Here is a 26,639-nt window from a genome sequence, read left to right on the forward strand (position 1 = left end):
GTGACTCTTAATCTCACAAAACAAACTGAGGGTTGCTGGGGGGAGGGGGTTTGGGAGAAGGGGGTGGTATTATGGACATTGGGGAGGGTATGTGCTTTGGTGAGTGCTGTGAAGTGTGTAAACCTGGTGATTCACAGACCTGTACCACTGGGGATAAAAATACATGTTTATAAAAAATAAAAAATTATATTAAAAAAAAAAAGAAATAAAATCTTAAAATCTTAAAAAAAAAAAGACAGAACCCAGGAACTCACAAGGGTTTATTTTACTTTACATATCAGGTAAGGAAGTCTTTGATGTGGTGATCCAGAGAAAGTAACTCAACTGGCTAAGGGAGCAGGCAAACATAGTTCCTAACTCACCTGTACTCACTGGCTTTCTTGGCCCCTTTGCCTCTGCTATCACCAAATCTTCCTTTCTACAGCTCCTAAGAGCCACTTTCTACAGACTTCCTGTCCTGAAGATCCCTGTGGTAAGCAGAAATCTAATTTGTCAATAACAGGTGTACACACACTTTCTTCTGGATTTTCAGTTAAATGCCATTTTAGGTGCTGCTGTGAAGGGATTATGCTGATGGAATTCAGATCCTATGTCTCTGAGAGGGAGTTTATTGTGAGTGGGCCTGGTCTAATCAAGTTACCTCTTAAAAGCTCTGGGCTCTTGGAGAAAAATGAGTTGAAGTTTGAGAGCAATTGTGGTAAGGGAGCTCCTCCTACTCATCTCTGAATAGAAATGCTGAGATGCCATGTGAGAGCTGCTGGAGGAGGAATGCATGCAGCCCCAAAGAGCTGAGCAAGTCCACTGCTCACAGCTACCCAGAAAGTGGAACCCCAGCCCTATAACTGCAGAGAACTGAATCCTTGTCAATGACCAGGGAGCTCCCAGGAGGACCCTGAGCCACCAAGGACAATGCAACTCTGGTCAATTTCAGGCTTATAAGACTAAGAATAGACAACTCAGGCCCACCATACCCAAGATGCCCCAAAGAAACCACAGATACAAGTTTCTGTTTATTTAAAGCCCCTACATATGAGGAAACGTGTTACAGAGCAATAGGCATGGAATGCAGCCCCTTCCAGGGCTCTCACCTGCACATCATAGTGGGCCATGAGGACAGCAAAGCTGCTGAGATGGGTGCACTGGCAGGTGGTACTGGTGTCTTCAGTGGTCACTATCCTGCATCCTGTGGTGGACCAATGACCATATCCATCCAGACTGTGCTCCCAGAAGACGCAGAACACATTTTGCTTTGGCCCAGTGGTCACTGACTGCAGGAAGAGAATGTAGGTAGGAACTGGTGGTTCTGGTGTTCGGAAATGCTTATCCAAAGCTGGCTTGCAAAGGGCTTTCCTGAGGAATGATGCATCCATGGGGCAACCTCCTGAAACCTCAAGACTGAGCTAGGCAGTAAGGCTGTGCCCAGGACCTAGGCTCATTCCACACCCACAGCCTATCTCATCAACACTCACATGGTGAGAGAAGATGAAGGTGATAGGGGAGCTGAGGTTCTGGGTGTCCTTGTTGTTCATAAAGGCAGAGATGACATCTGAGAGCAGAACGCCCTTGCGTGCCCCATGCAGAACTGCCTTTTTCTCAGGCTCCAGGACTAGGGGTGCCTCCACCAGCAACTTGGCCATCCCCGGAATGGAGACGAGACCCACCACAGAAGGACCTGCAGGATGAGGCCAATATTGATACCTTGGGGTGCCAATAGGGCCCCTTCCTCCTCAGATGTACTCTTTGTGGCTCCACTACACCCCCATTTCCTTTTAATTTTCAGTTTCCTGTTTGTCACATCCTTGGGCATCTTCCTCCCATTTCAGCCATTACCTGAGTCCTCAGATTCATGCACCACATCCCAGTTCAGCATCATCGTCACCTGATTGTGACTCAAGATGACAGTTTTATCTCCTTGCTCCCGCACCTTCAGGGACAGGTCTATGAGATTCCAGAGTTGTGTAAGGGAGTTATATTAGTATTTGTGACAGTAGTGGTTGATATAATACCATTCTATGTGTGTATATATGATGTATGTATAAAAATATTTTATATATTACCTAAATCTATAATATAAATACTTTATATGTAATATAAATACATACAGAAGTCATAGTATAAAATACTATAAAATTTAAAAATATATTTTATAAATATAAAAGTCATAGTATGAAATATAATGTTGAATATTATATAATTTATAGAATGCACATATAATATAACATATGAATGTTCTAGATCTAATATATAATATATTAATAATAGTATTATTTGACACACATAATAACAATATTGCACATATTTGGTATACATAATAATTTTATATATGTGTAAAATTTGAATTTATCAAGGGTTAGAATATTATCAGCAATTATTCAACAGTAGATTAGATAACCTAGAAGAAATGAGAAAATTCCTAAGCAGTCACAAAAATTACTAAAACTGACTTTTTAAAAAATTTCTTTTCAGTGTAACAGTATTCATTGTTTTTGTACCACACCCAGTGCTCCATGTATTATGTACCCTTCTTAATACCCACCACCTGGCTCCCCCAAACTGACTTTTTAAAAATTAAGTTTAGTTAGCCAACATATCATAACATGTCATTAGTAAAACTGACTTTAGAAGAAGCAGAAAATCAGGACAGACCTGCAGTAGGTAGAGGCATTGAGTTGTTTATCAAAAACCTTGGAAGGGGAGGTGAACCATGAGAGACTATGGACTCTGAAACAATTTGAGGGTTTTGAAGGGGCTGGGGGTGGGAGGTTGGGGGAACCAGGTGGTGGGTATTAGAGAGGGCACGGATTGCATGGAGCACTGGGTGTGGTGCAAAAACAATGGATACTGTTACGCTGAAAACAAACAAACAAACAAACAAACAAACAAACAAAACCCTTCCCTGAACAAAAAGCTCAGGTCAGTTGGTTTTGTTGCTGAATTCCATTTAAGGATGATATCCATTTAAAAGACTAATCCTCTGTAAACTGCTCCATAAAGTAAAATAAAATAAAGTAAAATAATAATAGGAAGAAATACTACCTAAATAATTCTATGAGGCCACCATTACCCTGCAAACAAAACTAGATAATGATATCACAAGAAAAAAAAAACAACTATAGACCAAATTTTTAGGAACATAGATGCCAAAAGAATATGGAATAATTTTATTCAAGGGTGCTCAAGACTTGTTCATAGAAAACTGTTAACTGTGTTTATGGATGGGCGACTCAATATAGTTATGATGGCAATGGTCCCTGCAGAGATCTACAGAATCAGTGCAATCCCTATCAGGATTCCAAAGCAATTTTAGATATTTAAGTTCTTGAGGAAATGGAAAAGCTCAACCTAAAATTCACAGGGCATTGCAAATACCCAAATAGTATCTTGAAGATGAAAAAAAAAGTGCATGGAGCACTGGGTGTGGTGAAAAAAATAATGAATACTGTTTTTCTGAAAATAAATCAATTTAATAAAAAAAAAGTTGAAGCACTTAATCTCCTAATTTCAAAACTGACTACCAACCTACAATAATGAGAACAGGAGGCATTGGCATAAGGATTGGCATACAGATCAGTAAAATAGAGTTTAAAGTCCAGAAACAAACCCGTACATCTATGGTTAATTAATTTCCAAAAACTGGTGTCAAGACCCTTCAGTGGAAAAAGAAAAGTGTCTATAACAAATGGTCCTGACACATCAGGCTACCAAACAAAAGAAGGAAGCTGGAAACCTATCTCACACAATACGGAAAAATTAGTTCAAAACAGGTCAAAGACCTACATTAACATTTTTTTAAACTGGGTATTCACCCCAAAGATAGAGATGTAGTGAAAAGAAAGGCCATCTGTACCCCAATGTTCATAGCAGCAATGGCCACGGTCGCCAAACTGTGGAAAGAACCAAGATGCCCTTCAACGAACAAATGTATAAGGAAGAGGTGGTGCATATACACTATGTAGTATTATGCCTCCTTCAGAAAGGACGAATACCCAACTTTTGTAACAACATGGACGGGCCTGGAAGAGATTATGCTGAGTGAAATAAGTCAAGCAGAGAGAGTCAATTGTCATATGGTTTCACTTATTTGTGGAGCATAATAAATAACATGGAGGGCATGGGGAAATGGAGAGGAGAAGGGAGTTGGGGGAAATTGGAGGGGAGACAAACCCTGAGAGACTATGGATTCTGAAAAACAATCTGAGGGTTTTGGTGGGATCTGGGATGGGAGGTTGGGTGAGCCTGGTGGTGGGTATTATGTAGGGCACATATTGCATGGAACATGTTTATAAAAAAAAATAAAATAAAATAAATTCTAAAAAAAACTTTTAATTTTTATTTATTTATTTTTTTAAATTTTTTATTTTTTATAAACATATATTTTTATCCCCAGGGGTACAGGTCTGTGAATCACCAGGTTTACACACTTCACAGCACTCACCAAATCACATACCCTCCCCAATGTCCATAATCCCACCCCCTTCTCCCAAACCCCCTCCCCCCGGCAACCCTCAGTTTGTTTTGTGAGATTAAGAGTCACTTAAAATTCAATTAACATACACTGTGTTAGTTTCAGCAGTAGAATTTAGTGATTCATCAGTTGTGTGTAATACCCAGTTCTCATTACATCAAGTACCCTCTCTAATGCCCATCGTCCAGTTATCCCATCAAAAAATAAATAAAGAGTTGGGGGAAGTTGGAAGGGGAGGTGAATCATGAGAGACTATGGACTCTGAAAAACAATCTGAGGGGTTTGAAGTGGCGGGGGAGTGGGAGGTTGGGGTACCAGGTGGTGGGTATTATAGAGGGCATGGATTGTATGGAGCACTGGGTGTGGTGAAAAAATAATGAATACTGTTATGCTGAAAATAAATAAAAAATAAATAAAAAATAAATAAAAATTAAACAAAAACATGTGAACCAATATTCATAGTAGGATTATTCTCAACAATCAGAAGGTGGCAATAAGCTAAATGTCCATCAGTGGATGAAGGGTGGAATAAAAGGTGCTGCATCCATATGCAATGGAATATTATACAGCCATAAGAATAACAAAACACCTATAGATGCTACAACATGGATAAACCTTGAAAACATGATGCTAGGTGGAAGAAGACACATATTAAGCAACGCAGTGTATCTCTCCATATGAAATGTCCAGAATAGGCACATCCATAGAGACAGAAAACAAACCAGTGATGTATAGGGGCTGGGAGAGGGGAAGAATGAAGAATGACTCCTGAGCAGGGGTACAATATTTACTGCAAGGGTGATGAAAATATTTTAGAAATAGAGGCAATGATTGCAACTCTGTGAATATATTAAATGTCACTGAATGGGGGCACCTGCGTGGCTCAGTGGGATGAGCATTGGACTCTTGGTTTTGTTCAGGTGATGATGTCAAGGTCATGGGATTGAGCCCTGCCTTGGGCTTGTGCTCAGGGGGAGTTTGCTTGAGGTTTCTCTCTCCCTCTTCCTCAGCCCCTCCACTCTGCTCTTACTCTCTCTCTTTATAAAATCAATCAATCAATCAATCTTAGAAAAATAAATGCCACTGCATAGTATGCTTTGCTTAAAATGGATTTTTGCTTAAAAAGAATTTTATGGTACATGAATTTTACCTGAAATAAAACAAATAAAACACTTAAATATCAGATAATATTAAATTCATATTATTCCTAATTAAATAAATTATTTTCTTGGGAAGCCATTTCTATTTTATCTTAAATTCTTATTTATCATCAATTCCTCTGTTAATAATTTATTTTTTATTAACATGTATATTATTTATAGTTTTATTCATTTCTTTTTTAATTTTAATTTTTTTCAGTGTTCCAATATTCATTGCTTATGCACCACACCCAGTGCTCCATGCAATATGAGCCCTCCTTAATACCTACCACCAGTGTCACCCAACCCCTCACCCCCTCCCTTCCAAAACCCTCAGTTTGTTTCTCAGAGTCCATAGTCTCTTATATTTCATCTCCCCCTCTGAATTCTTTCTTTTTTTTTCTTTTTTAAAATTTTTTATTTATTTGACAGAGAGAGATTACAGCAGACAGAGAGAGAGGGAAGCAGGCACCCCGCCAAGCAGAGAGCCCAATGTGGGACTCCATCCCAAGACCCTGAGATCACGACCTGAGCCGAAGGCAGTGGCTTAACCCACTGAGCCACCCAGGTACCCCTCCCCCTCTGATTCCCCCCAATTCACTTTTCCTCTCATTCTCCTAATGTCCTCCATGTTATTCCTTATGCTCCACAAGTTAAACGAAGCCATATGACTTCACTTAATTGACTTCACTTAATTGACTCTCTCTGCTTGACTTATTATACTCAGTATAATCTCCAGTCCCGATGTTTGATACAAAAGTTGGATATTCATCCTTTCTGATGGAGGCATAATATTCCATTGTATATATGGACCATATCTTAATTATCTGTCTGTTGAAGGGCATCTTGGTTCTTTGCACAGTTTGGTGACCGTGGCCACTGCTGCTATGAACATTGGAGTACAGATGTTCTTTTTATTACATCTGTATTTGGGGTAAATATCCAGTAGTGCAATTGCAGGGTCATAGGGTAGCTCAATTTTTTTAATTTCTTAGGAATATCCACACTGTTTTCCAATGTGGTGCACCAACTTGCATTCCCACCAATAGTGTAAGAGGGTTCCCCCTTCTCCACATTCTGTCTAACAGTTGTTGTTTCCTGTTCTGAAAATTTTGGCTGTTCTAACTGGGGTATGGTGGTATCCCAATGAGGTTTTGATTTGAATATCCCTAATTTAAGGTAGTATTTCAATGAGCAAGACAGGAAACAACATGTGTTGGAGAGGATGTGGAGAAAGGGGAACCCTCTTACACTGTTGGTGGGAATGCAAGTTGGTCCAGCCACTTTGGAGAACAGTGTGGAGATTCCTCAAGAAATTAAAAATAGAGCTTCTCTATGACCCTGCAATTGCACTACTGGGTATTTACCCCAAAGATACAGATGTAGTGAAAAGAAGGGCCATCTGTTCCCCAATGTTTATAGCAGCAATGGCCACGGTCGCCAAACTGTGGAAAGAACCAAGATGCTCTTCAACGGACAAATGTATAAGGAAGATGTGGTCCATATACACTATGGAGTATTATGTCTCCATCAGAAAGGATGAATACCCAACTTTTGTAGCAACATGGACGGGACTGGAAGAGATTATGCTGAGTGAAATGAGTCAAGCAGAGAGAGTCAATTATCATATGGTTTCACTTATTTGTGGAGCATAACAAATAGCATGGAGGACATGCGGAGTTAGAGAGGGGAAAGGAGTTGAGGGAAATTGGAAGGGGAGGTGAACCATGAGAGACTGTGGACTCTGAAAAACAATCTGAGGGTTTTGAAGGGGCGGGGGATGGGAGGTTGGGGAACCAGGTGGTGGGTATTAGAGAGGGCACGGATTGCATGGAGCACTGGGTGTGGTGCAAAAACAATGAATACTGTTACGCTGAAAATAAATAAAAAAAATTAAAAAAAAAGAATATCCCTGATAGCTAATGATGATGAAGATTTTTACATGTGTCTGATAGCCATTTGTATGTCTTCTTTGGAGAAGTGTCTGTTCATGTCTTCTGCCCATTTTTTGACATGATTATCGGTTTTGTGTGTGTTGAGTTGGAGGAGATCTTTATAGATCTTGAATACCAGCCCTTTCTCTGTAGTGTTATTTGTGAATATCTTCTCCCATTCTGAGGGTTGCCTCTTTGTTTTGTTGGCTGTTCTGTTTGCTGTGTAGAAGCTTTTGATCTTGATGAATTCCCAAAAGTTTTTTGCTTTGGTTTCCTTTGCCTTTAGAGACATGTCATGAAAGAAGTTGCTGTGGCCGATGTCAAAGAGGTTACTGCCTATGTTCTCCTCTGGGATTTTGATAGATTTCTCCCTCATGTTGAGGTCTTTCATTCATTTTGAGTTCAACTTTGTGAATGGTTTAAGAGAATGGTCGAGTTTCATTCTTCTATACATAAGTATCTAATTTTCTTAGCACCATTTTTTCCCCAAAGATTTTTGCTAATTTATTTGACAGAGAGAGATCACAAGTAGGCAGAGAGAGAGAGAGAGGGAAGCAGGCTTCCTGCTGAGCAGAAAGCCTGATGCAGGACTTGATCCCAGGACCCCGAGATCATGACCCAAGCCGAAGGCAGCGGCTTAACCCATTGAGCCTCCCAGGTGTCCCATCCCAGCACCATTTATTGAAGAGACTGTCTTTTCCCAACTGGATATTTTTTCCTGCTTTGTTGATTATTTGAGCATAGATATTCATTTCTTGTTTTGTTGAGATACAATTGACATTAGTTTCATGTTTACAACATAATGATTATTTATTTATTTATATTGCAAAATGATCACCATAGGAAGCCTAGTTAATTTCTGGCACCACAGTTAAAAATTATTTTTCCTGAGATGAGAACTTCCAAGATTTAAATTTTTTTATTAACATATAATATATTATTTGCCCCAGGTGTACAGGTCTGTGATTCATCAGGCTTACACATTTCACAGCACTCACCATAGCACAGACTCTCCCTAATGTCCATAACAAAGCCACCCTATCCCTACGCTTTCACTCCCAACAGCTCTCAGTTTGTTTTGTGAGATTAAGAGTCTCTTATGGTTTGCCTCCTTCCTGAATCTTGTTTAAATTTTTCCTTTCCTATCCCCCTCTATCCCCCCACTCTGCCTCTCAAATTTCTCATATCACAGAGATTATATGATAATTGCCTTTATCTGATTGACATTTCACTCAGCATAACACCCTCTAGTTCCTTTCATGTCATTTCAAATGGCAAGATTTCATTTCTTTTCATGGCTGCATAGTATTCCATTGCATATATATACACCACATCTTCTTTATCCATTCATCTGTTGATGGACGTCTAGACTCTTTCCATAGTTTGGCTATTGTGGACATTGCTGCTATAAACGTTTGGGTGCATGTGCCCATTCGGATCACTACATTTGTATCTTTAGGGTAAGTACCCAGTAGTGCAATTGCTGGGTCATAGGGTAGCTCTATTTTCAACTTTTTGATCAAGATTTACTCTTGTAGCAACTTTGAAATATGTAACAGAGTATTATTTACTATAGTCACAAGGCACCTTACATACCATCACTTATTTATTTTATATCTTTGACCCCCTTCACCCATTTAGCCTACTGACCTACCACCACACACCTCACAAGCACCCCTCTAACCCCAATCTATGGCAACCACCAGTCTGTGCCTATGAGCTCCAGTTTGTGTTTTATTTATTCATTTTTTTAAGATTCCACATATAAGTGAGATCACCCAGAATTTGTCCTTCTCTGACTTATTTTACTTAGCATAATTTATTCATTTCTTTTTACCACTTATTTTAATTTGTTTATGATTATAATACTGAGATACAAGCATGGTCACACATTCCATTGAGGCTGGGGAACAAATGTGGGAGAACAGGCAGAGCAGAGCTTGGGGCAGACCCCAGTACTTACCTGTGCCTGCAGATGCATTGAAGGTCAATGTCCCATTGGGCAGGGCCTGGCTTAGGTTACTCAGCACATTCTCCAGGCCAGCGAGCAGGTTTGTGGCCACATAGTGTTGCTTTGAGCGGGGCAGGGCCTCCAGGTCTTCAGGGGTCTGCAGCAGCTCATCCACACCCTGTACGACATCCTGGGGGAAAGCAGACACAGAAGTAGTGCATCATGGGCCAGAAAGACTGAATGAATAGGCTGTCCACTTAGCCTCAAAGTAAAGGTCCTAGAGACTATCTGTTTGGGGGAAAAGGTGGCACTGTTTGGGGTTTCCTGGGATTGTCCCTGGAATCCAGCCACTCACGGCCAATCCTTTTCATGAATGCCAAGGATGACATAAATCCAATTTCCAGAAAAGTAAGATGAAAGGTTGTTAGTAGATGCAGGTGGGTGTCTAACAGTGAGTACAAATACCTGGATATCTGCTCTTCCCACCCACCCCAGGAGAGGAGTGCCTCAGAGAGGTCACCATTGTGTTGGGGGGTTTCTTTCCACACCAAGGCTCTCCTGGGCCTTCATGAGATGCCTCCAATTGTCTCCCCTGGATTCTGACCTTACCTGTATGGTGTCCTGGACAAAGGCTGGTATGAAATTTCTGCCTAGATCTTCGAATCCTTTAAAGAAGTGGGAGAGTCTCTGGGGAGAGGGAAGATGAGGTAGTCAGAGAGCCTCTATGTGGGAATCTTGGGGGAAATGGCAACCAGGAGGGGTGGGGAACTTTGAGGAAGAATTTCCTGTCTCCTAGTCCCTGCTGGGGCCACTCACCCGGCTCTTGATTCCATGGGGTGGGGTCCAGGTGGGGAAAAAGATGCCTGCAGGGGACAACAGCAGTTCATTAGGTATGAAAGCTTCTGTGTGTGTGTGTGTGTGTGTGTGTGTGTGGGTAAGGGGCCTGGGATCAGGTCAGACCAGATACTTTCCCAGGTGGTCATTTAGTTATTCAGAGTTTGGACATAGAAGCATCAGGAAGGCCACATTGACTCCTCCCTGGTAAGTGGGTGCCTTTTCTTATTCACACCGAGGTGTGCTATGGGTGAATGTGGTGCCCAGATGCTCAGCTGCCCAGATATGGATGGAATTGGCCTGAATTCTCCCTGTCTTCAGCTCCAGTTCTCTCAGCTTCCCTGGGCAGCTTTCAGCCAGGATGGGGACATCATGGCAATCTGTGTCTCAGCCTGAGCATTTGGACAAAGACCAGATTGGGTCTTTTGGGGAACCACATTGAGGGAATATACCACATTTCCCAACCAGGATGCTGTCTGGCTCCCAGTGACAGCTTTTGTTTTAATTCCCTCAGGGCAACTGCTCACCTGGTCGTCCCCGATGTCTCCCACTGCTATTTGGTCTAGATGGGAGCCCCTTCTCATCACCCAATTCTCCACGTGTGTATGGGGGTGCCTCCGTGTTATTCTGCTTAGACTCCACACAACATCCTTCTGGGTCCTGGTCATCTGGTCTTCTCTCAGGATTGTGAACTGAATTTATTTGGGAGAGTCAGGGTCAGCCTTGTGCAGGGAGACAGACAGAGGCCGAGCAGCTGAGAAGGAGGTTCAGGATGCTGAAATTGTTGGCCAGGGAGAGAACAGACCCAGGCAACAGGGTTGGCCTTCCCATCTTCCCCTTGTAGTGTTTCTGGGTGGGTTCCCTGGGTCCAACATGGCCCAAAAGATCTGAGAGCTTTCCTGGCATGGCCAAGCCCAAGTGGGCTCTGGTGGGAAAGGTCTCATCCTCACAGTCACTGATGATGGTGAGGTGGAGGGATTTTCCACTAGAAACTTCTATGAGCTCCTGAAATATCTTGAGTGCCATCCTTTTTTTTTTTTTTTAATTTTACAAAAGTAAAATGCCAAGGAGCAAGGGGAATTCTTTGAACTTCCATAAGTGACCCTCTACAGAGAGTTCTGAGCCTTGGGGTTCAAAGAGGTACAGATCTCTGGCTAGGTGCTGAGGATGGGTCTCTGATGCCTGGAGAAAGTGCGCTGGGTGACTCGAAACCTCATGGAGGAGTAGATGGAAGACACAAGTGAATTCTTACCTTGACATGTGTTCTCACTCTCATTCCTGAATGTTCTTGCCCCAGAAGCAAGCTTGTAACCTGGAATGCATGTGCAGTAGTAGCTCCCCACTGTGTTCCAGCAGTCTGCGAATTTCCCACAGGACGCTGTCGAGGAGGGAACACACTCGTTGATGTCTGGAAAACAATAGGTCAAAGGGTCACCTCCCAAAGATGTGAGTTCCCATAGGGCAGAGACCCTGGCCTCCAGCCTGACTCAGTCATAGGTGCTGGAGAGAACTCAGATAGCAGGTGGCATTCCTGGGGCAGGTCTGAGCTGGAGACAGCTTCTCCAGAAAGCCTGCTCACTGCTCCACTCATCTTTGCTCTCTGGCTGGGCCTGAGGGCACCTAGATTCAGATACTCTGCTGTGCCATCATAGGGGCTGGAAGGAGGTCAGCATACCCTTCTGCATGTGTTGTGGGTCTCTGCTTGCACTATTGGGGATCTGGGGGTGGGTTCCAGTTAGTGTGACAGTGGCACAAAAGTGACTCAATGCTGAGTCAGTGAAGGGGGTCACGGCTAGAGTCTGTGCAGAGTAACACTCTTTCCTACCTGAGGGTAAAGCCAAGTGGTCTGGCCACTGCCCATTGGCAGCTTCCACCTCCCATTACTCACGATGGCCCAAGATCCCCCCAGAGTCCTTATCACCCACTGCCTCAGGCTCCCAATGTCAGGTACTTTTATGATCCCCAAGGATATTTCTGTGGAAGTTATACTATATCTGCTTCTGAAGGAGGTCCCCTCTTGTCAGAGACATTGGGAATGTGAAATGAAGCTGCACAAAGTTCCTCACAGCTGAAACATTGGTGATGTCTTCTGGCATCTTATTTCTCCCTTTTTTTTTAAAGATTTATTTATTCATTTATTTGACAGAGATCACAAGTAGGCAGAGAGGCAGGCAGAGAGTGAGGAGGAAGCAGGCTCCCTGCCGAGCAGAGAGCCCGATGTGGGACTCGATCCCAGGATCCTGAGATCATGACCTGAGCCGAAGGCAGTGCCTTAACCCACTGAGCCACCCAGGCACCCCTCCCTATTTTTTAAAAGACTGGAAAGATGTCTGTGTGCCAGGTCCTCTTTGAGTAGCTCAGGGAGCTAGGGACGGACACTATCAGCTAAAAATAGCAACAGTTTTATAAAAACCATGGACACAAGAATGAATCAAAATGCAGGCACAAAATATTTGGTCCTATACATTCCAAAACTTTCAAAGTTTCTTCTCTGCACCTGTGGACATTCCTTCTAAGACCCCATACCAGGCTGTGGGTGTCAGCACCAGGACATGACAGGATGTTGGAAAACACACACGTGATGCATTCGTGTTCACCCCCACCTGGGCCATGGAACTGCCCTCCTCTCTTCTCAGATGGCGACAATGGCAAGAGAACTATCTTCAGTGTTGCAGGTTGGGGTGGAGGTGAGTGGGGGTTGACTGAGAAGGAGGTGCAAGGTGTGGAAGGCATAAGGACAGGAAACTCCTCAACCATACACACATGCTTCCAGAAAGGAGCTGAGATCAGTTACATTAGTGGTAGGATCTCCTTGTCATACTCACTCAGCCATAAGTCTCCATAATACACACATGCAAATGCACCAAAGCTGGCTAATAGTCACAACATCTCTTTTTAAAAATATGATAGCATCTTTCCCCCAAGTACTAAATGACACATGGATATTAGAAAATATGAGAAATGAGAACATATACACTATGGAGTATTATGCCTCCATCAGAGAGGATGAATACCCAACTTTTGTAGCAACATGGATGGGACTGGAAGAGATTATGCTGAGTGAAATAAGTCAAGCAGAGAGAGTCAATTATCATATGGTTTCACTAATTTGTGGAGCATAACAAATAGCATGGAGGACAAGGGGAGATGGAGAGGAGAAGGGAGTTGAGGGAAATTGGAAGGGGAGGTGAACCATGAGAGACTCTGGACTCTGAAAAACAATCTGAGGGGTTTGAAGGGTCAGGGGATGGGAGGTTGGGGGAATCAGGTGGTGGGTATTAGAGAGGGCACGGATTGCATGGAGCTCTGGGTGTGGTGCAAAAACAATGAATACTGTTAAGCTGAAAAAAATATTTAAAAAATGAGAACAAAGAAAATCCACTTACAAGTCCACTATATATTGACTACTTGAAGATTGAGGATATTTTTTTCCCTCAGCTTTTCAAACATGCTAGGAGCATTGTCCTTTATTATCAGTAAATATGCATCTAAGATGATTTTGAGTAGATGAAGAATATTTCTTGGTATGAAAATTGTTTATTTCCCCTTTTCTCCACTAATTTTCTTATTGTGGTGAAATGCCCATAGCATATGATATACCATGTTGGCCATACTTAAGTCATGTAAATTTCTTTTTAAATCTTGCATTGTTTAAGAATAAAAACTCTTCTGTTTTAGATGTTGATCTAGGTTCTACAATCTTATTAATCTTGATTTGGATAAGCCAATCTCTTTGGTCCCAATTATGATAAAAAATGAATCCATAAAATTCATAGAAAAAAAAACACAGGAGATAAAGTCTTTGAAATCGGTCTCAACACAGATATTTTGGATTTCACTCCAGAAAACAAAGATAAAGAAGAGGAAATATGCCACATCAGAAAGCTTTTATAAAACAAAGGAAACTATCAATAAAATGAAAAGGCAATCTATAATTTAAGAGAAAATATTCACAAATCATATATCTGAAAAGTGATTAACACCCCAAAAAATATAAAGGACCCATTTAACACAATATAAAAATCCTAAACAATCCAATTTAAAAAATGGGTAGAGATCTGAATAGGCATTATCCACAGAAGACATCCAAATGGCCAAGAGGTACATGAAAAAGTACCCAATATCACTCATCATCATGGAAATGGGAATCCAAACCATAAGGTGCTATCATCTCACACCTGTTGGAATGACTATTATAAAAAAAAAGATAAGGAATTGCAAATATTGGTGAGGATGTGGACAAAAGAGAACCTTGCTCCCTATTGAAGGGACTGCAAATTAGTGCAACCACTGTGGGAAAAAATCTGGAGATTCCTCAAAAAAATTAAAAACAGAACTACTGTATGATCCAACAATTCCACTCCTGGGTATTTATTTGAAGGAAACAAAAACACTAACCTGGAAAGATATCTGCATCACAGCATTTATAACAGGCAAGCTCATCACAGCATTTATGATAGAAAGGCAAGGTAGGGAAACATGTTTCTATCAGTGCCTGAGTGGATGATGGAAGGTGGTGTAGGTGCACAGGGGACTATCATTCAGCCATAAAAGGGAAGGCAATATGGCCATTTGCAACGACACAGATGGATCTTGAGGGCATTATGCTGAGTGAGATATGCCAGAGAGAGAAGGACAAATGACATATGATTTCACTTATATGTGGAATCTAAAAAGAAACAAACAAAACAGAACTCAGAACAGAGGAATGTAGGTGGGAAATAAAAACTGTGCCAGCTCATGGAACACTACATCAAAAACTAATGATATGCCATATGGTGACTAATGTAACATAATGAAACACACACACACACACACACACACACACACACACCCCACCCAAAAAACAAACCGTGTTAGCTCTGCCTGCCTCATGAGGCTGCTGTGAGGAGTGAGGTGCGAAACCATGACCATGAAGGGGAAGGAGTTCCCAGTGAGCTTATTGTGGAAGGAGACCCTGAGCTTCCAGGTTGCTTACTCCTGCTGCTTCCATTACTCTCCCCTTTCCTTGTGTTACAAGTATAAACACAGTAATAACAGCAGGGACCATGATAATAGCTTGTGTTTGACAGTGTGCCTTGTACTATTCTTTACCTGTTCTTCACACATGTGAATTTTAAATCCCCAATTTATCGACAAGCAAACTGGAGCATAGAGAGGAGAAATAATTTCCTACATGTCAGATGTAATTGGCAGTGAGCTGGACTTTGAACCCACGTAGCTCAGCTCTGCTGTGCAAGCTCTCAACACTCTACCTACTGATCATGAAAACCAGATTGTCCACTTCCCTTGTACTCCTCCTGCCCTGTCACCTCTCTCTTTTCCTTGATGAAATGCTGGGTGCTCTTCTCACTAATACTGAGGGCTTGGGAATGCCTCACCATCTCCCAACCCCTGGGGTCCTTGCCCCTCCACCACCCCAAGACCCTGTACCATCACAACTCTCCGACAGGCTGGTGAAGATCACCCCAGACGATGAAATGAATCCTGGGGAGCAGCGACAGGCAGTGGCATTCACACACGTGGATTTTGGAGGGCACCACTGGGCACAGTCTGTGGGGACAGAGACTGAGGGGACGAAGACCACAGTCAGAGGGTTCAAGAAATGGAGGGAGACATATACCAGCTAAGAGTCCAGGGATAGAGCAAGGGGTGGGGTGTAGGGAAGGGATGGCTGTTACTGGAAGAGCTCAGAGAACTCTGGACATTTAGGGAGGAGGAATCAGCTTCTTGTATACCCAGAAAGCATCTGTGAGCATCACTTGTGGAATACGCCCCCTTCCCTACCCATTGATGGTAAGAAAGCCCAGACCCCAGAATTCACTCCCCAGCTTATGTCCCCAGTGGGATAGGCTGGGCAGACTCACCTTTCAGTTTCTGTGCAGGCCCCAGTGTCAACAGCAGCAGCACCAAGATCCCTGGGACAGAAAAGAAGACAACACAGAAATGAGAGTGAATCCCAGTTTCAACCCATGACTGCATGGCCATTGCCTTCTGCAGCGCATAGCTTTCCAGCAGGATCCATGAGCGTCCTCTGCTGCACATTGTGCCAAGACTATCTGCATCCCCTCCATCTCCCTGGGCTCCCCAAGAAGTAAGTCAAGGATAACCACAAACATAACCTTCATGGAACCCCAGGTGCTACAGTTAAGGGGACAGAGTATACATGGACAGCTGATGTCAGTGACACAACATAGAAATTGAAACCTCTTCCAAAGGAGGGGAGAAAATCTTGAAGGAGAAACTCTTCCAATCCATGTGTCTTGCCCTTATATAGGTTCTTTGTTCCCTGGCAATAGCAGAAATCTGCTTGGAGAAGGCCTGCTTTCTCTTCCGTGGTGAATGTGTGCCTTTTCTATTTCACATGGATTATTTTATGAGACAAGAGAGTGGCTAGGTGTTCTGTTGTCCAGATGTGGATGAAACTGGTCCAAGCCCTCTCAGTCTGTCAGGCCTGGTGCCCTCAGATTTCCTGGGTGACTCCTAGAGGGGTGGGGATATCACAGCCACCAAACCTGAGGATTTGAAGAAGTCCAGGATGGGCCTTCCTGGAAACTAAGTGCAGGGGAAATGCTATGTACCCAATCAGGAACTGTCATGGCTCCCAGCATTGGCCTTTGTCCTGACATTTCCTGGGTGGAATCTCACTGCCTGCCTAATTCTTGGAATCCCAGCTGTCCTGGGAGACAGCATGCTCCCATCCACGTTAACTCTGAGACTCTAGTTCCATGGAGATGAGTAAAACCCACACCTGATCCAGGACTTTCAAGGGGCTTAAGGGCAATAATCAAGAGAATGAAGGTGATGCTGTACAGTCAGGGTCACCTGGAGAGTGGCCACCAGGGCTGTGGTAGACAGTGGGGCTGACATTCAGTCAGGCAGCTATGGGGCAGTGAAGTTTTCTTTTCTGATCCCCATGAAGGAATCTCTGGACTAAAAGATGGTGGTGAGAATCTGCATTTGAGCAAGGTCAGTGGTGGAGGAGGGCAAGGTGGATGGAGAATGGAGCAGGTGCTGATGGGCAAGAGGTGGCAGATGCTTCTGTTTTCTTGACCCTTGGACTTCCACCAGTGATATAGACCTGTGGGAACTGCCAAATGGGACTCACCCTCCATCTTCTGTCTCTGAGTGGTCTGGGTTAAACGGGGCCTGGGTTGACCTCCTTGGAAAAGGGTCAGGACTCTGCAGTCGTCCCCTCTTTTTCCATCTGGTCCAGACGGAAGACTCTTCCATTCACCTCAATCTCAGAGTGTGTGTAGGGTGGTCCACATCACTCTGCCTACCCCCATACAACATCTTCCAGGTCCCAGTCACCTGAGTTACCTACAGGCCTATAAACTAAATTATCGGGGAGGTTCAGGGCAGAGCTTGCAGGGGGAATTAAAGCCGGAAGGCCAAGAAACCAGTTCACCATGTGAGGAGGCATTTTTTCCAGGTAGGGTTGTTGGCTAGGGGAATGTTGGCCAGGAAAGGTGTGCCCACCCTCAAATATCCCCCCTTCTTACAATTCTAGACAGGGTTCCTGGATCCATTCTGGTGTGACCAAGTTTGTATGGATTCTGGGACAGTGGCGGTGGGCAGGGAAGGTCTTATACTGGCCACCACTGATGAAGCAGAAGACGGATATTGCACTGAAACATAATGTGCTGTGAGTTTGTGAAGTCTCCTAAATGTCACCTCTTTGTTTTATGAAAATAAAGTACTATGTGGGAAGGGAAGATGTTCCAAAATTGTGTGAGTGGCCCTTTGTGGAGGTATCAGAGCCTTGGGGTTTGGAGAGGGATAGAACTCAAATAGGTGCCGAGAACAGCTCTCTGATGCCTGGAAAAGTGAGCTTAGTGACCCCAAACCTCATGGATGGGGATATAGAAGGTGAAAAATCTTTCTTACCTTGACACATGTTCTCACTCTCATTCCTGAATGCTGTCTCAGAAATGAGCTCCTGTCTTGGGCCACACATGCAGTACTTGTCGTCCATGCTCCGGCAGTCAGCGTAGGTTGCACAGGACTTTCTCAACGGTCGTTCACACATGTTGATGTCTAGAATACAAGATAAAGGATCATGTCCCAAAGGAATCAGTTCCCATAAGGCAGAGACCCTGGCCTCCAGCCTGACTCAGCCATAGGTACTGGAAAGAACTCAGCTTGCAGGTGGCATTCCTGGGGCAGGTATGAGCTGGAGACAGCTTCTCCAGAAAGCCTGCTCACTGCTCTGCTCATCTCTACTCTCTGGCTGGGCCTGAGGGCACCTAGATTCAGATACTCTGTTGTGCCATCATAGGGGCTGGAAGGAGGTCAGCATACCCTTCTGCAAATGTGGTGTGAACTTAGGCACTAAGTCTCTGCTTGCACTATTGGTGTTCTGGGGGTGGGCTCCAGTCAGTGTGATGGTGGCATTGAAGACCACTCTCGATGCTGAGTCAGTTAAGGGTGTCACAGCTGGAGTCTGCTAGAGTAACACTCTTCCCCACCTGAGAGTAAAGCCAGGTGGTCTGGCCACTGCCCATTGGCAGCTTCCACTTCCCATTACTCAACAGTGGCCCAAGATCCTGACAGAGTCCTCATCATCCACTGTCCCAAGCTCCAAATGTCAGGCATTTTCAAGAAGTCCAAGGATGTCTCTGGAGGAGTCTTGCTACCTCCAACCCTGGAGGAAGTTTCTCTTATCAGAGCCCATCACACATACGAAATGAGGAAGCAACATGCAGGTTCTCACAGCTGAGTCACTGGGGGAGGAGGGTTCGTCTGGTCTCTTACCTCTCTCTCTTCTCTACACATGAGAGGAAAGAGTTTCATGAGCCAGAGTCACTGAGTATCTCAGGGACCCAGAGAGCAGGGGCTCTGACTCATCCCTGGCTAAAAATAACAGTTGAATGAGAACTAGCAAGTCAAGAATGCATCAAAATGCAGGGACAGAATGTTCGGTCCTGTACCATCCAAACAGGGCAACAAGACTTTAGAGCCTGAAAGAACTCATGGCATCATGTAGAGTCAGGGCAGGCAACTGGGTCCCCCAGAGAAGAGTGTCCTACCTGACCTCGTAGATGTCCCTTCTAAGGCCCCAGGCCAGGCTGTGGGTGTCAGCACCAGGACATGACAAGATGTGGGAAGACACACACATGTTGCCTTCATGTTCACCCCCATCTGGGCAAAGGGACTGCCCTCCTCTCTTCTCAGATGGTGGCAATAGCTGGACACTTGCCTTCAAGGTCGTTGGGTGGCATGGAGTCGAGTGGGGGACAGGTGGGAATGACAAATGCAGGAGGGGAAGACATGATATGAGAAATCCTCAACCTGACAGGCATGCTCCCGGGAAGGAGCTGGGATCCAGGCGTACCATCAGCAGGGCTCATGGCCATGCTCACCCAGCCATGAGCCTCCATGGGTCACACATGCACAAATGGAGGGGATCCATTAGGGGTGCCTCTCAGGCATAGAGGGACTGGGCGGGAGTCCCAACACTACCTTTTTTTCCATGGTAAATTAACTTTCTCCCAAATATTAAATGACACATGGATACTTAGAAGGACAAAGAAAATATAAAAAAAAATGAAAACAAAGAAAACTGTGTATAAGTCCACTACACAGACTACTAGTAAGTTAGGGTATTTTTTTCTTTTCTTTTCAAAAAATTAGAAAATTTTCCTTTACTTATCAATAGATATGCATCTAAGGCTATTTTGAGTACATGAAAATATTTCTTGGTGTAAAAACTGTGTATTTTCTTGCTTTTTCCTATTATTGTGGTCAAATGCACACAAACAAAATTTTCCATCTTAACCATTTTTAAGTATTAGAATTTCCTTTTATGATTCTATTTTGTTGAATAAAAACCTCTTCAGTGTCATTATAAAATATTTTTTGAAGCAAACTTTAGTTTCAGCTTCCATTATGCAAGTTGTATTTATTTTCATCTTAAAGGAAAAGCAATTTTTGTTTCCTTAAAGATTTTTATTTTGTTTATTTGACAGAGAGAAAGAGAGGGAGAGAGCACAAGGAAGGTCAGCAGCAGTCAGAAGGAGAGGGAGAAGCAGACTTCTCACTAAGCGGGGAGCCTGATGTGGGGCTCAATCCCAGAACCCTGGGATCAAGACCTGAGCTGAAGGCATATGTTTAACGACTGAGCCGCTCAGATGACCCAATTTTTTGTTTTTCTGATTTGAGAAAAATAGTTGATTTTCTTTATGAGATTGAAATTTCTTTCTTTTTTCCTCTTTCTTTCTTTCTTCCTTCCTTTCTTTCCTTCTTTCTCTCTTTATTTCTCAGAATATTTTAACAACTGTTGTTTTAAAGTTAAGGTTATTTCACCAGTCCATTATTAGTATTTATTTGTTTATCATTATTATTACTATTTTTTATCATATCACATGCCCTCTTTAATTCCCATCACCCAGTTACCCCATCTGCCTGACCACTTCCCTTTCTGCAACCCCTAGTTTGCTTCCTGTAGTCAAGAGTCTCATGTGATTTGTCTCCCTCAATGATTTCTTCCCATTCAGTTTTCCCTCCCTTCTCCTATCTTCTTCTGCCCTATTGCTTATGTTCCACATTTGAGTGAAACCATATGATAATTAGGTATCTCTGATTGAGTTATTTATTTTTAAGTTAAAATTATTATTTATTTAAATGTTCTGAAAAGATATTCAGATATAACAAGATTTTAAAAAGCATACCTTCTAATTTTGTATCATTTCTTTTATTTTCTTTAAAAAATTTTTTTAAAATTTATTTTCAGCGTAACAGTATTCATTGTTTTTGCACCACACCCAGTGCTCCATGCAATCCGTGCCCTCTCCAATACCCACCACCTGGTCCCCCCAACCTCCCACCCCCCGCCCCTTCAGACCCCTCAGATTGTTTTACAGAGTCCATAGTCTCTCATGGTTTTGTACCATTTCTTAAGCAGAAATGATACAAAAGTAGTAATTTAATTCTTGGATTTTGAAAATATTTTTAAAAGAATGTTTATTGGGTAGAGAGAGAGAGCACAAGGGGAGGGGCAGAGGGAGAGGGAGACAAGCTTATTCCCTGCTGAGCAGTCGGCTTGTCTCCCTCTCCCTTGGAATTCCATCCTAGGACCCTCAGATCACAACCTGAGCTGAAATCAAGAGTCAGGTGTTTAACTGACTGAGCCACCCAGGTTCCCTGAAAGTTTACTTAAGTATCCTTAAAAATACTTAAAAAAATACTTAAAGATGCTTTAAAAAATACTTAAAAATAAGTATATTTAAAAATACTTAAAAATAAGTATACTTAAAAAAGTATAAGTATACTTAAAAAAGTATATTTAAAAATATTTCAGGGGGAAAATAAATGATTTAAACAGCGCTAAACAATACTATCTTATTTTCTTGCATAGTGCTCTTTAGCTTATTTTTAAATTGTTGTTTATTACAGCATTATTACAATAGCCAATATATGTAGCAACCTGAGTATCTGTCAACAGATGAGTGGATAAGGGACATGTGGTATATACACAATGGAATGTTACAGAGCCATAAAGTGGATGAGATTATGCCATTTGAGACAATATGAATGGACCTAGAGAGTATTATGTTAAGTGAAATAAGATTGAGAAAGAAAAATACCATATGATATCACTCATAAATGATATCTAAAAAAAGAAAATCCAAATGAATAAAACATACAAAAAACCAAAAAGCAGAATCAGACCTATAAATACAGAAAGCAAATTCTAGGTTTCCAAAGGAGAGTGGGGCCAGGGTTTGGGTGAAGGGGAGTGGGAAATGCAGGCTATCAATTATGAAATGAATAAATCATGGGAAGAAAAGACACAACATAAGGAATATAACAGCAATCTGTTGATTTATGGGGGCAGATTGTAGCTACACTTGTGGTGAACATGGCATAATGTATAAATTTGTCTAGTCATTATGTTGTACATCTGAAACTAATGTAACATTGTGTGTTGAATATACTCAAATATAAAAGACTTTAGGAATGTTTTCTTCTTTTTTTAAGATACATTTTCACTGAAGTAAGAGTGTTATATTAGTTTCAGATGTACAACACAATGATTTAACAGTTCTTTTTTTTTTAAGATTTTATTTTTTTTTGACAGAGATCACAAGTAGATGGAGAGGCAGGCAGAGGGAGAGAGAGAGAGAGAGAGAGAGAGAGAAAGCAGGCTCCCTGCTGAGCAGAGAGCCCCATGAGGGACTCGATCCCAGGACCCTGAGATCATGACCTGAGCCGAAGGCAGTGGCTTAACCCACTGAGCCACCCAGGCACCCTGATTTAACAGTTCTAAACATTTCTCGGTGCTCACCATGGTGAGTGTAGTCATTGCTTGTCACCAAACAATATTATTATAGTATTATTGACTATATTCCCCATGATGTGATCCTTGTCTCTATAACTTATTTATTTTATAGCTGGAAGTTTGTAACTCTTAATTCCATTTATCTTTTTTGCCCATCTCCCTGCCACTTCCCCCTGGCAATCATCAGGTTGCTCTCTGTATTTAAGAGTCTGGTTTTATTTTACATTTTATATTCAACATATATGTGCAATCATACAGGATTTGTCTCTTTCAGACTGACTTATTGCACTTGACAGTATGCCTTCTAGGTCCATTCATGTTGTTGCAAATGGCAAGATCTCTTTTTAATGGGCGAGTAATATTCCATTGCAGATGGATGCCACATCTTATTTACCATTTCAATTATGGATGAACACTTGAGTTTCCTCCATATCTTGGCCATTGTAAATAATGTTGCAATAAATGTTGGTGCATATATCTTTTTGAATTAGTGTTTTTGTTTTCTTTGAGTAAATACCCAGTAGTGAAATTACTGGATCATATGGTGTTTCCATTTTTAATTTTCTGAGGAATCTCCATACTGTTTTCCACAGTGGCTGCACCAATTTACATTCCTACTAACAGTGCATGAGGTTTCCTTTTTCTCCACTTCCTCACCAATACTTAAAATCACCTTAGTTTTATACCTGGACATGCTTCTATCATTTTATTAGTTGTAAGACTTTGGATAAGTCACTTGATCTCTTTGAGCCTTAATTTAATAATTTAAAAATGATGCTACCCTGAAATCATGAAATTCACAGAAGAAAACTGGGAGTGAGCTTTTTGACATTGGTGTAGGCAGTGATATTTTGGACTCAACACCAAAAGCAAAGACAATAAAAGCAAAAATAGACTAGTGGGACCATATCAAACTAAAAACTTCTGTACAATAAGGGAAAGCATCAACAAAATGAAAAGCCTATTGACAATTTGGGAGAAATTATTTGCAAATCATATTATCACATAAAGGATTAACATCCAAAATATATAAAGAATTCATACAGCTCAATAGCAACCTCCCAAATACTATTACTTTTAACCAATTTAAAGATGGGTGAAGGACCTGAATGTATATTTTTTCCAAAGATGACCTCTAATCAGCCAAGATGTACATGAAAACGTACACAACACCACTAATCATCAGGAAAATGCACATCAAAACCACAGTGAGATATCACTTCACACCTGTCAGAATGGCTGTTATAAAAAAGACAAAAAATAACAACTTTTGGTGAGGATGTGGGAAAAAGGGAAATTTGTGCATTGTTGGAGGAAATTTAAATTAGGAAGCCATGATCCTGAGGGGGCAGGAGTTCCTGGTGAGCTCATGCCAGGAGGAAGCCCTGAGCTTCCAGGCTGTGGGTATTTCTTCTCTCCTGTTGCTTCCACTTCTCTCCCCTTTCTTTATGCTATGAGAAAATCACAGTAATAATAGCAGTGACCATAATAATAACTTGTGTTTGGCAGTCTCCTTTGAACTAGTCTTTACCTGTTCTTTATACTTGTGAATTTTAAATCTTATTCCATCTATGGGGTATAGGTACAATGATTGTCCCCAATTTACAGACAAGCAAGCTGAGGCAGAGAAGAGAAATAATTTCCTACATGTCAGATGTAATCAGCAGTGAGCTGGACTTTGAACCCACATAGCTCAGCTCTGCTGTGTAAGCTCTCAACACTCTACCTACTGATCATGAAAACCTTCCACTTCCCTCATACTTCCCCTGCCCTGTCACCTCCCTCTTTTCCTAGATGAAGTGCTGGGTGCTACTCTCAGTGAGGCTGAGGGCTTAGAATGCTCCACCATCTCTCCTCTCTGTTTCCCTGGCTCTCCACCACCCCATGCTCCTATACCATCAAAGCTCTCCAACAGGCTGATGAAGATCTCCCCAGATGAAGAACTGAATCCCAGGGAACAGCGACAGGTGGTGGTATTGGCCCATGGAGAGTTCTTAGGGCACCAGGGAGCACAGGTGTGGGGGAACTAGCAGTGGGGATGGAGACCACAGCCAGAAGTTTCACAGAATTAGATGAAGTCAGCTGCCAACTAAGAGTCCATGAGTAGAGCAGGGGAAGGTAGGGAAGGGATGGCTGCCATCAAAAGAGGAAAAAGACCAAAGACTGGACATTTGGAGAGGAGGAAGTAGTTTCTCTTGTCTCCAGAAGACCATCTTGGAGCTTCACTTGGAGAATAAGCCTCATTTTCCCCTTGTTGGTGTAGAACCCAGACCCAGCATATGCACTCCTTAGCTTATGTCACTAAGTCTGCAGACTCACCTCTACTGTACTGGGCTGCAGCTCCCAGTGTCAACAGCAGCAGCATCAAAATTCCTACAGCAGAAAAAAAAGAACAGTGAGAGAACAAAGGGAGGAGAGTGGAGTTCCAATTTCAACTCCTAGTGGCATGGTCATTGCCTCCTAGGGATGTGGATCTCACCATGCAGCTAAAGCTTTCCAGCAGCATCCATAAGACTCTTGCACCTTATATAGGACCAGCCCTATTACCTCCCTCTCCCTAGAGAGGAGTTAGTCACTAACGGACACCATCCTCATGGAGTCTCAGTGTTACAGGTAAGAGGACACAGACATATATACACAGACAACTGATGTCAGGGACACAACTTGGAAATTATGGCCTCTCCTGATGGAGGGGATAAATCTTGAAGCACAAAGTCCACAGACTGGTGTGCTCTGCCCATAGCCAGGTCCTTTGTTCTCTGACAATGGCAGAAATATACCTTGAGGATTTCTCTTAGAGGATTATTACCTCCTGTTTAACCCACATATTTTGGGGCACACAAGAGGAGCATGGGTTTGGGAGTCAGCCAGCCCCAAGTTTGAGTCCAGCTTACAGTAGTATTGGTGAGGCAGGAAGCCCAGGAAACACAATAGGGGAAGCTGAGGTAAGTAAGTGGTAAGAACTAAGGCGCCAGCAGGTAGAGCCACCGTTTCGTCGTTAAGTGGCCTCTCCAGGTGCAGTGACCATGGCTTCTACGGTTCATAACAAGTGAGCTCCTGGCCATCCTACAGTGCATTGAGGACACAGCCTTTCCCTTTATCCTCTAGGCTTGTCCTGAGTGATGAGTCACTGGACAGGCTTCATGGTATCAAAACCACTACAAGTGTGAAGGGACTACTCTACAGGCAATCACCTGCCCACCTATTAGAGTTTCATTCCATTCATGGGAGGCAGTGAACTCTATGAAAAGTCTTTCCATATGTCAGTGCCTTCATACTATTTTCTAAAATATTCCCAGCATTAAAAATAATCATGTTCCACACAGCAGATGATAAGAAATGTGACTATTTTCACAAAAACAAGGGAACAAATTACAACCAACAAGGACAATATATAAGGAATGCTTAACTTGCTATGTAACAGGTATTATCCTAACCATTGAGGGAAATAAAGACCAATTAGCATTAAGCTGTCCTTCCTATTATGCACCATTATTGCCCTTTTAACAATTCCATGACCCACACAAAGCCCATGGACTGGAGGATGATGTTTTTCTTAGTTCACTAGAGTTTTCAGAGACTTTGGTTATGTACCCTTGTGAAAAAAAATACTATAGGCGGTAGGAGGGTTAATTTCATGTATCAATTTGGCTGGACCCAGATATTTGGTCAAACACCTGCTGGGCAGGTGTCTTTTAGATGAGATTAATAATTAAATCAGTAGACTCAGAGTAAAGCAGATTATCCTCCATAATGTGGGTGGAACTCATCTAATCAGTTGAAGACCTCAGGAGAAAAAAGACTGCCCTCCTCTCAGGAGGAGGAAATTCTGCTTTCAGAATGACTTCAGACTTGAGATGTAACATCAAGTCAGTCTGCTGGTCTGCCCTACAGAATATCAATTTCCCAACCTCCACAATTGCATGAACCAATTCCTTAAAATGAATGAATCTCTCTTTCTCTCCTTCATCCCCCACCTCACTCACACACACACACACACACACACACACACACACACACACACACACACACA

The 26,639-nt window shown here is 42.4% G+C and overlaps 1 protein-coding gene across 3 annotated transcripts in view; it reads right to left on the bottom strand.

Annotated features, from left to right (window-relative positions):
• The window catches only part of LOC132011093 (adhesion G protein-coupled receptor E2-like), a 36,128-nt gene that overhangs the window by 9,032 nt on the left and 457 nt on the right, over positions 1-26,639 (bottom strand). For 2 of the 3 annotated variants that reach the window (XM_059389244.1, XM_059389242.1), the window contains exons 2-13: positions 24,926-24,979; positions 18,214-18,363; positions 16,191-16,241; positions 15,757-15,891; positions 11,576-11,731; positions 10,851-11,015; positions 10,306-10,352; positions 10,099-10,176; positions 9,502-9,679; positions 1,831-1,938; positions 1,470-1,672; positions 1,089-1,268 (exon numbers count right to left, since the gene is read on the bottom strand). In XM_059389244.1, coding sequence (XP_059245227.1) covers positions 1,089-1,268; positions 1,470-1,672; positions 1,831-1,938; positions 9,502-9,679; positions 10,099-10,176; positions 10,306-10,352; positions 10,851-11,015; positions 11,576-11,731; positions 15,757-15,891; positions 16,191-16,241; positions 18,214-18,363; positions 24,926-24,979 — 1,505 coding nt within the window. The remainder of the gene's footprint in view (positions 1-1,088; positions 1,269-1,469; positions 1,673-1,830; positions 1,939-9,501; positions 9,680-10,098; positions 10,177-10,305; positions 10,353-10,850; positions 11,016-11,575; positions 11,732-15,756; positions 15,892-16,190; positions 16,242-18,213; positions 18,364-24,925; positions 24,980-26,639) is intronic. The other variant, XM_059389243.1, reaches the window with a different exon arrangement.

The sequence above is a fragment of the Mustela nigripes genome, chromosome 2 (assembly GCF_022355385.1).
Source record: "Mustela nigripes isolate SB6536 chromosome 2, MUSNIG.SB6536, whole genome shotgun sequence".
NCBI classification, from domain to species: domain Eukaryota; kingdom Metazoa; phylum Chordata; class Mammalia; order Carnivora; family Mustelidae; genus Mustela; species Mustela nigripes.